This window comes from Scomber scombrus, chromosome 11 (assembly GCF_963691925.1).
Source record: "Scomber scombrus chromosome 11, fScoSco1.1, whole genome shotgun sequence".
Classification (NCBI taxonomy): Eukaryota; Metazoa; Chordata; class Actinopteri; order Scombriformes; family Scombridae; genus Scomber; species Scomber scombrus.
This window is the reverse complement of record NC_084980.1, coordinates 28,705,363-28,715,628: the sequence shown is the minus strand read 5'-3', so window position 1 is coordinate 28,715,628 and position 10,266 is coordinate 28,705,363. Positions and strand designations below refer to the sequence as shown.

General features: G+C 37.2%; 1 protein-coding gene across 1 annotated transcript; it reads right to left on the bottom strand.

Moving 5' to 3' along the window:
- Positions 1-612: 612 nt before the first annotated feature.
- Positions 613-7,335, bottom strand: ift57 (intraflagellar transport 57 homolog (Chlamydomonas)). Its single transcript, XM_062429030.1, has 11 exons — positions 6,840-7,335; positions 5,714-5,888; positions 5,470-5,588; positions 5,077-5,167; positions 4,537-4,605; positions 3,699-3,821; positions 2,637-2,708; positions 2,336-2,467; positions 1,613-1,675; positions 1,015-1,081; positions 613-938 (listed from the first exon to the last, which is right to left on the bottom strand). Exons 1-11 carry the CDS (start codon positions 6,992-6,994, stop codon positions 757-759), a joined length of 1,248 nt encoding a protein of 415 aa, XP_062285014.1. The 5' UTR covers positions 6,995-7,335; the 3' UTR covers positions 613-756.
- Between the last annotated feature and the right edge of the window lie 2,931 nt (positions 7,336-10,266).

Here is a 10,266-nt window from a genome sequence, read left to right as displayed (position 1 = left end):
TAAAAAAAAAATGCAAATACTTTGTTTCCAAACACTTTATATTACTGAAAACTTGTAAAAAAAAAATGTGAAGCATGTTAACTAAATTAATTTATTTCAAGATGAATCATGGTCGCACCACATGACTCTTTTTAAAGGCCAGTGCCAATTAATCTTGAAAAACCCACTAAAATCACTTATTTTCAAATGTATAATATGGAGCTTCATGTACACAACATTCTGAATGTTTGAACTACTGCATTAGATATGCTTGTTTTTATTATTCTACAATTGAGTTGTTCTAAATCCTTATACGTCATTGACCCATGTATCTATCTATATATGTGTGTGTGCTTGTGTGTACATATATATATATAATCATATCTATAATATAATTTTAATATTATAATAATTATTATATTTAGTTTCACTGTAAAAAGAGAAAATCCCTCCACTCACATGCAAACACAACACAAAAAATGACTTTTAAACACAGAAATTATTAACTGTATTAAAAATGTATTTTATATTCATATTCACACACAGAACATATGCTAAATAACATACATACAAAAAAATATGCCAAAAAATAAATACGCTTCATTTTGGACCAGGAGCAAAATGTGAAGTGTTGTATTATTACTCCTGAAGAATGATGGAAGCTAAATTTTACAGAGAAATCTCCAGGACTTTCCAAAGTTTCAGGGATGCAAAGTCATCATCGCTTCAGTTCTGAGTTTGTTTGGTGTCGATGTGTTTTTGGCGTTGTTGGTGAGCCTATGAGAAGGCCCCGGCGGCGGTTTCGGGGATGTTGGTGGCGTGCATGTCCCGCGTCATGTTGGACTTCTCCTTGAGCTTGGCCTGCAGCAGCGTGTGCTCCACCACGCCGATCCTCACGTCCATCTGAACGATCTCCTGCTTCAGTTTGGTCAGACTCTGCTTGATCTTCACCACCGGAGCTGGACACAGACACACAGACCATCAAGTTTCATACAAACGCTAGAAATCAATGATTTGATCGTTCTTCAGTCTCACCTCCATCAGACATGCTGCTGCCTTTCTCCTCCATCTCCTGCTTCACTTTGTCCAGATCCTCACTGATCTGAAACACAAACACACAAACTGTCTCTACATATATTCACTGGAGCTGTGAGTCCTCCTAAAAATACACATACACAAGGTTGGGAAGGTTAGTTTAGAAATATAATAGGTTACAGATTACTAGTTACTCTATTTAAAATGTAATAAGTAATGTAACTATGTCTAACCAATGTTTTCAGCTGTTAGGGTAAATGTTCCCATTAAGCACCAAAATCTAAGTCCAGCTGTTTTTCATGGATACTGACATGATTTATAAGGGAGATCATTTCTTATGAAGCAACATTTATCTCTCATTTGAAAATGTATTAATTAGTTCATGTAGATTTTGGAATATAAAATAAAGATATTTGATGAATAAAGTGGGTTTAATTGGTACTGTGACAACATTTAAGCCCACGTGTGCTCCAAATAAGCCCACGTCATGATTTATTTACTAAATATTTAAAAAAATATATTGATTTCAAAGGAATTAAAAACAGCAATATATGTATTCAGTAACAAAAGCAGCGTCCTGGATGATGCGTTCACTGACCTCTGCCAGGGCTCTGGTCCTCTCAGTCACGCCTCCGCTGGCCTGCTGGTAGCGCTCTTTAGCCTTAAGATGAAGAACACAACGTCATCATTAGTGTCTCATCTAGTTTTGGAATGATGTATTATTATGCTAATGATTAAGATTCATGATAATATTGTTATTGCTTAATTATCCACCTAGGAAGAAAGAATGAAAGCAAGAAAGAAAAAAAGAAAGACAGAAAAAGGAGGAAGAAGAGAAATAATGAAAAATAAGTAGGAGGAAAAAGAAAGAAAGCAGTCTGGTTCCTGATCTCCATGGTTACCAGAGTAAATGTAATATTTAGAACAATTGTATTCCATTACCTTTATTTAATATAAAAGTTATAATGTAAGATCATGCCAAACTAGTTGATATGGTGTTTTATTGACAATTTACAGTTTTTAAGCAAGTTTAATTATTTGGTACAACGTTTTTATGGTTACACCATTAGACATTTTTGCCATAATCCTCTAATATATTCTCTCAAAATGGATTAAAAGCAGAAATTTGATGCAGGGTCCACAAAAAAAGAATGTGTGCAAGTTATTCATACGTTTATTTTCACATTTTAACCCTTTAAATTTAAACTAAACCACATGTACACAATAAAAACATCATTGACCCATCTATGAATTCTAGTTCGTGTTCCTGCCTCTTCTGATTGATGCAAGCTGAGAGTTCGGGTGTAAACTGTAAATTCACCTCGCTGAGTTTGGCCTGAGCGCCGCGGTACTCCTGGATCAGAAGCTCCAGCTGGTTGTTGATGTATCTCTCTCTGCTGCTCACCTTCTCCAGAGTCTTTCCGATGTCCTCCTGCAGCTTGTCCAGGTAGCTCTGCAGAGACATCACAGCCAAACACGAACACTTTAAAGGCTGATTCAAACATTTCAGTGTCTCATAGTACTAACGTTTTTTCATTGATGATTGAATGCATCCAGCAGGTGGAGCCAGAGACAGACTAATAGAGAATCATCAATGCTGTGAACCAGGTCAGTGAACGCACCTTGGCCTCTTTGAGTGACGACTTGATCCCGTCTCTGTGTTGATGCATCTGATCCACGTGGACTCTCCAGTCCTGCAGAACAAACAGAGACACCAGAGCTCAGTCAGACAGAATTCCTGGGTAAATCTGGATTTCTCTCCTGCTGCCAACCTGATTTTAGATGCTTGGCTCACAAAAAGTGTCTGAAGGTCAGTGGTGGAAACTGATATATTTAGTGAGTCTGATGAAGCACAGCAGTGTTCAAAACGTCAATGATATTAATAATAAACCTGTTCTTCTTAATGGGATTGATGAGGACTAATAACTGGTAATAGTATGTTGACTCTGAGAAGCTGAAACAAGCTAATTTTTCACATTTTTGCTTTATAAAACGATTATTATTCAGTTATCAAAATAGTTGCTGATTAATCTTCGGTTGATCGGCTAATGTTGCAGCTCTGGAAAAATAACTTCTTTTGTTTTATTTGAATCACTTTTAGAGGCCTTAGAAGGTAAAAACAGAAATCCACAAGAAGCAAAGATAAGAAGAAAGTTTGATTCATTTTCATTATCATTTTTTGGTGGGTAGCTTAATTTAATGTGGGATTTTATGCTTCTGCCTATACCTTTTCAGTCATTAACATCATGCATTAATTACTTTATGCTGTTATCTAGAATCTATATACCTATTGACTGAATAAAACACACACTATACACACTATAAAACACATTACAAACAGCATTTAAATAGGGTCATTATAAGGCAGAAAAAAATTCAAAAAGTAAAAAAAATTACATTAAAAATAACCAATTATGTGCATCCAGGCATGTATCATATTATCGCAGACAGGTAGGAGGGCAAGAGGAGTATCCAATAAGAGACATGGGTGATATTTGATCTGATACTTAAGAGTGTGTTGGTGTAACGATAAAGTGTTGCTCAAGTTTTGCCTTTTTTGCCTTTTATTTCTTCTCTGAGCACCTTGGAAGTACCTGAAGTTGTGCCAGAAACCTCGACTCTGCTTTTACTATTTAAAAAAACAATTAAAAACTGATACTGATCTTTCTGAGGAGAGCTTTCACCTTGTTGTCCGTCCTGATGGTGACTTTGAGCTGCGGCAGGACTCGCTCCACCTCCAGGTTCCACTCCGCCGCGTCAACCGTTGACTCCATGATCTCGTCTGGTTTGGTGGACGGATCCGTTTCCTGTCAGAGACCAGCGGAGAACAAACGACGTGATCAGTTTTTAATCATTATCATCATCAAGTTGTGGCAGGTTTCCAATTTACCAAAAAACACTTTATGAATAAAAAGAGCTGACTGGAGTGAAAGAGAAGCTGCTCAAAATGTCCCAAAACATGAAGATGTCCGTCAAAATTAAACATATCGTTTGGTCAGAAAACTGTAAAAACATGTATTTTACTATTTCTTAAAACTCATCGTGGCATCTTTATAAAATAACAACCAATAACCCAAAAATCATTTTACTGTCACATAAGACAAAGAAAAAAACAGCAAATCTTTACAATAAAAAACTTTAACAAGTTGCTGTTTGGTATTTTTTCGAGCTGCAACTAACAATTATTTTGACTAGAATTAATCTGTTGATTAGTTGATGAATTGTTTGTTCCATAAAATGATAAAAATGCTGATCTGTGTTTCCCAAAAGCTCAAGATGTCGTCTTTAAATGTCTCGTTTTGTCCACAACACAAAAAAAGCAGAAAGCATTCACATCTGAGGAGCTGGAATCAGAGAATCTGGACTTTTTCTTTTTCTTTAACAAAGACTCAAAATGATTAATTGCTTATCAAAATAGTTGGTGTTTAATTTACTTTTTGCAGCTAGAGTATTTCTGCTTGAATAAAACAAACCAATTATCTAAATATCTGCAGGTTAATGTTATGGTCTGTGTGAGCTCACAGTGTGAGAGGTCCGTAGCTTCAGGGCCTCGAGGTCCATCACGTTCTCCTCATCGTCATCGGGCTCCTCCTGAGTTTAAACACAAACACCAGAAACATTCATGAACCCAAACAGAGATATGACGAAGCTCTAAACCTCATTTTGATTGGCTGAACTTAATGGTTTCTCTTTAAGTCAAGAAGCATCAAAAAGCTGAAGATTATCATCGATTAAATCTGTACATTTCCACATAAGTTCAGTTCTGAGTCTTTTTATCCACAAACAGATGATTTTTGACTAATGATATAAAATATAAATGTGTTTAAATGTGTTTCTTCGTGACTTACAGACTCTCCCTCACTTTACTTTGATCCATAATAACAGCTAACGGGCGGAATAACAGATCATGAAAAGAAAAATCTTCCTACTAAATAAACAACAAAACAACCACGACTGGCTCCGAACTGGTTGTGATGTCATGAATCCTATTCATAGGTTTAAAGTGTTAAAGTGAGATTTAAGGAGAGAGAAACATCACGCTGAAGGAAGAAGAACACCTACGATCATCTCCTCCTCTACTTTGCTGAGTGTGAGCTCTGCGTCGTCCTCCATCATCGACTCTTCTTCTGTGGATTCTGTCGGGTAGGTCGGCCTGGAGGAAAGAAACAGGAAGTCAAAGTGCATCGATATCAGATTCTGTGATGAAAACCAGCGAAGTAAAGACAGAAATTCAGCTGGCAGTGTCGTATAAAACCTCTGAAGCCTGAATCTAGATTGATCATCTGGCCAACCCTTATTTGTCACTGACCCTTATATTACTTTTCTTGTATTACGTTGTTTTTTTTGTCTTTATCTGTAATAAATAGACATAAAGGTTTTGTTCTGTTAGCTATGGATGTCATGTTTTTACCTTCAACTATAAACAGACAGAAACAGAGCAAAACGTGTCGTTACCTTCTGAAGGAGAACCCTCTCCTCTTCAGCGCCTCCTCGGCTAGCCGGTCCAACACGAAGCAGACATGCTCGCCGCAGCCCGATTTCAGTTTGGAGGGCGCGAAGTCCACCTTAACACCCTGGGAGACACAGCGATGGGTCAAACATGTCTCCTATGTAAGTAAAACATTCGTAGGACCTCACAAGTAAAATAAATAGTAAGGAGAAGCAGTTAAAACTCCAGTGTAATAGAAAGGCAGCTTACAAAAGCTCTGAGCTCGGCCAGGATGTTGGACACGGTGGCGTTGGGCTCGTCGTACTCCTGCGGCTCGCTGAATGGCCGCCCTGCCGCGTTGATGAGCCACGCAGCTATGATGGTGAACATGAAGAACTGCTCGCCAGGGTTAGACGCCAAATACGGACTGGAGACGAAGTAATGTCTGACGGAGGGAAACAGACAAGAGATCATAAAGAGGCAAAAGGCAGAAAGATTCATAAAGTATTCACATGATTTTATGATTATTCTCTCAGTGAATCAGGTCTTTGTCATCTGTAAAATGTCAGAAGATAGTTATAGTGTTTCTTCTTCTTTCCTCTCCCATTAATCATCTCACCACCCCTCACATTTATCTGCTGACCCTTTGGAGGGGCCCCACCCCTAGGTTGGGAACCACTGGACTAAACTAGCTAACTGTATATAAAGTAGTGTAAACTAGCTCCACCTCCAGCAGCTACAACAGTAACATGCTGCTCTAACACTGATGCTTCACTATTAATAATCTAATGATGTCATATATAATAATATATCAGTCAGAGGGACCAAACCACTACTTTTACTGTAATACTGCATACTACATCGCTCATAATACTGCAGTACTTTTACTGTAATACTGCATACTACATCATTCATAATACTGCAGTACTTTTACTGTAATACTGCATACTACATCACTCATAATACTGCCATATTTTACTGTAATACTGCACACTACATCACTCATAATACTGCAGTACTTGTACTGTAATACTGCACACTACATCACTCATAATACTGCAGTACTTTTACTGTAATACTGCATACTACATCACTCATGATACTGCAGTACTTTTACTGTAATACTGCATACTACATCGCTCATAATACTGCAGTACTTTTACTGTAATACTTTAACTACTAACTCAATATTTATCATATATGAAACTGTCAAACTATCCCAGTGTTATATTTGCAGCTTTTTAAATACACAATAAATGAACAGAAATAAATGTAAAAAAAAAAAAAAAAAAAGAAAGAAAGAAGAAAAACACCCCACATTAAATCACATAAATCCATGTTATTATTAACAGGATGCAGCTGAATACCTAACACCTGCTCCTCAGTCATTTCTCACCTAGACAGGTTCTTCATGTTGTGTTTGCTCAGCACATCTTCTTCATAGTTTAACACCTTTAACTTCTCCAGCAGACACTCCATCACTACAAACACCTGGTGAGCAGCTCCAGGGCCTCTCTCCTCTTCTTCCCCCCGTCTGCCATCATCCGCCATGCTGTGTAGTAGCTCTAGCAGCTGCCACTCACACTAAATAAAAGCTTTAACTCATTAAAAACAACACACATCAGCTGTTTACGCGTCCTCTCCGTTGCTACGCAACCTGGAACGCGCTCTTCCTCTCCGTTGTTAGGCAACCGGGATGCTAATGCTAAGGCTAGGCTAGGCTAGGTGGCTAACGATAGCAGCTACTGGAATCATGTTTTTAAATGTTTCTTCGTTAATCAGACTCAGCGTGTTTATACGTGTGCGGGATATCTACATGGCGGAAACGTTAAATACGCCATGAATGTAGGAATTACATCATTAAATCATCTAATGTGACTAGCTGTGCTCAACCTAAGCTATCCCTTCCTCCATTTCTTCTTCTTCTTCGTGTGTTGCTTTGTTAGTGGTGGTTGACAAGCTTTTAGGCGCATTACTGCCATCTACTGGATTAAATTGGGGCTTACATTAAATTCTACTATCAAATCCAATACTATGTTCCTGCAATACCAGGGGCTACCGTTTCAGGACCCTGGTTTTAAAGTTTACTCCACCCAAATATTATTTTCTGTCTAACTATATATACTTGCATACCCCACTTAACATAAACTTCACTACCTCACCTTACTCTGTTTTGTCTGTTCTACACTGTCTTTTGTCTGTTTTGTTTCTTATTGTTTTGTTTCTTATTTACTGTTGTGTTTATTAATTGTACGGTGTCCTCGAGTGCCCAGAGAGGCGCATTGAAATAAAATGTGTTATTAGTATTATAATTATTATTATTATTATTATTATTATTACATAGTTTTAAAGCTTTACTCCACCCAAAAATTACTTTCTATCTTGCAATTCAATGTGGACGCTAAGATGTGCGTGTTTGTGTAATTATGAAGTCATATATGCTTTGCTCTTTGCAGTTACTGGATATCAACCAGATATTTGAATCAAGAAAGGTACGACACAAGATATAGGTTTCTTTTATATATTTTATTACACCATTGTTTTATTTCACGCACGCACGCACGCACGCATGCACGCACGCACGCACGCACGCTCACACACACACACACACACACACACACACACACACACACACACACACACACACACACACACACACACACACACACACACACACACAGGACCCATAGACATTGTTGGGAGAGAGTGATGAGGAGGTGAACTGACACCTCTCTCACCTCTACAGTTTCCTCTTCTAGAGACTGAGGCAAGATAACAGAATAAAAAACTAAAGAGAAATAACACATTATTGACATTTGACTTTTCGTGGCCCTTAAATGCTCAAACCCCAGATTGTGAAGTAGATAACAGCACTATCAATTCCTGCAATACTGGAGGACTGCATTTCTAGGACCAGGTTCCACCCAAATACAACTTTTGTCTAACTACTTAAAATTTTAAAGGTTTACTCCACCCAAAAACTGGTTCAGTGCTTTTACATGAAATTCTACTAATAAGTGATGTGTTTTCTAAAAATCTGAAAATAGCCTTTTACTCTACATCACCTGCACTCTGCAACATTTCTGCAACATTCCCTCTATTGCACATGTATCTCAGATTTCCTGCACATTGCACTTTTTTTTTTTAATCTGTGTGTGCTGTATGTAAATCTCAGGAGCATTTACATGTATGAACTTCTATATATTGCAGATTTATTTACACAAAGATCCAGTTTACTGTATGTAGTATTTTACTTATTTATTTGATCCTATTTTTTGTCTTATTTATTATTGTTTTTATTTCTTAGTACACTGTATTTCCTTATGGTGCTACGTTTTTTCCACTGTACTGCTGTGTCAATGTGAATTTCTCCCAAGGAGGATCAATAAAGATACAACTTATTGTTATCTTTCATTCATTCATTCATTCATTCATTTTCCAAACCGTTTATCCTCTCTAGAGTGTCGTAGAGAGGCTGGAACCAATTGACTGACAGGTCGCCAGTCCGTTTAGAGTGACCAATTAACTTAAGTTACATGATTTTGGTTTTTGGAAGCAAGAGATAACCCACACAGGCATGAGGAGAACATGCAAACTCCACATAGAAGGGCCCCAAACAGCTGGCGGGTTCAAACCTAGAACCCTCTTGCTGTGAGGTGACAATGCTAACCACTTGTCTTATCTTAATATTTAATGTCCTGTGATTCCTTTGGAGTGTAATTTAAGTATCTGTCTCTCTGGTTGAAACCTCTGACAGTATAAAAATATATGCTCCACCGTTTCCTGTAGCCCACAATGTTCACATCAACCTGTAGCATGCGTAAAAATGACGTTTAATGTACTGTGTATACTGTGACCAAAACTCATCCTTGATATAGTTTCCTCTTCCTTTTTATGTCTATTGCTTTATCTTATTTCTCCTACTTTTCTTTGAATGCTGTGTCAGACCTTATTTCCTCCTTATTTCGTTTTGATTTCTGATTTAATCATCCCTTTAATGAGACTTTCTGTGCAATCTTCGCAATGAAAGTCTTCCTATCCAAAAGTTATTGCTTTCCGCTCAAAGCTTTTTAGATTAAAATCTATTTATGAGGCCCGTGGGTCAAATCTTGCTTTCCAAGAAAAACATTTGACCCACTAATGAAAGCTAAAGTTTTCTCTTTTATAGATACATCAAATCTTTTACACGATTCTTCATAAATCTACCGTAGGTAACGATGTAAACACAAGTCTCATATAAATCCCACTAAATATGGGCTTGTAACCTCCTAAAAACTGCATAACAGTGACAGTGATTTGCTTTAACCATAAATAAAGCGAAACTCTGAGATATTAATTACATTTCTGGTCTATGTTCATGTTTATGAGTCTTTTTTTTTTGGTTTGCAAAATGAGTGTTAACACAAGCTGCTGTAACCCTGTTAGCTCTCATTTACAAGTGGTAATTAGGACATCTGCCCGCAGGTAGAATCCTAAAACTGTTTTATAAATCAATTTTATTCATGAATTAATTAAAAGAAACGAACAAACAAAATGTAATAACATAATCAAGAATGTACTATACCTGTATGACATTGGCCCCTCAATGAACAGCGCTGAAGAATAATACTAATACTTAAACTACGTCAAGCTCATACTATTTGTGTACTTTTACTGCAGTTGAAGATTTTTTTAATGGAGTATTTTTCTTGTATTCTCTGGTACTCTGATACAGTTTCTGTGTACTTCTTCCAATACTGCATATTTTTTTTTATTTTCTCAGAGGACCTCAGGAACTTCAGAAAAGTGCTCAACAATTTTAATAATTGTCATCAAGCAAAAAT

Excerpts from the sequence above, each read along its gene's own strand:
- ift57 (XM_062429030.1), bottom strand. The coding sequence starts at position 6,994 with ATGGCGGATGATGGCAGACGGGGGGAAGAAGAGGAGAGAGGCCCTGGA. Across the intron at positions 5,168-5,469 it reads AGAGGGTTCTCCTTCAGAAG|GCCGACCTACCCGACAGAAT; the intron begins GTAACGACACGT and ends TCTTTCCTCCAG. Across the intron at positions 2,709-3,698 it reads CCATCAGGACGGACAACAAG|GACTGGAGAGTCCACGTGGA; the intron begins GTGAAAGCTCTC and ends TTTGTTCTGCAG.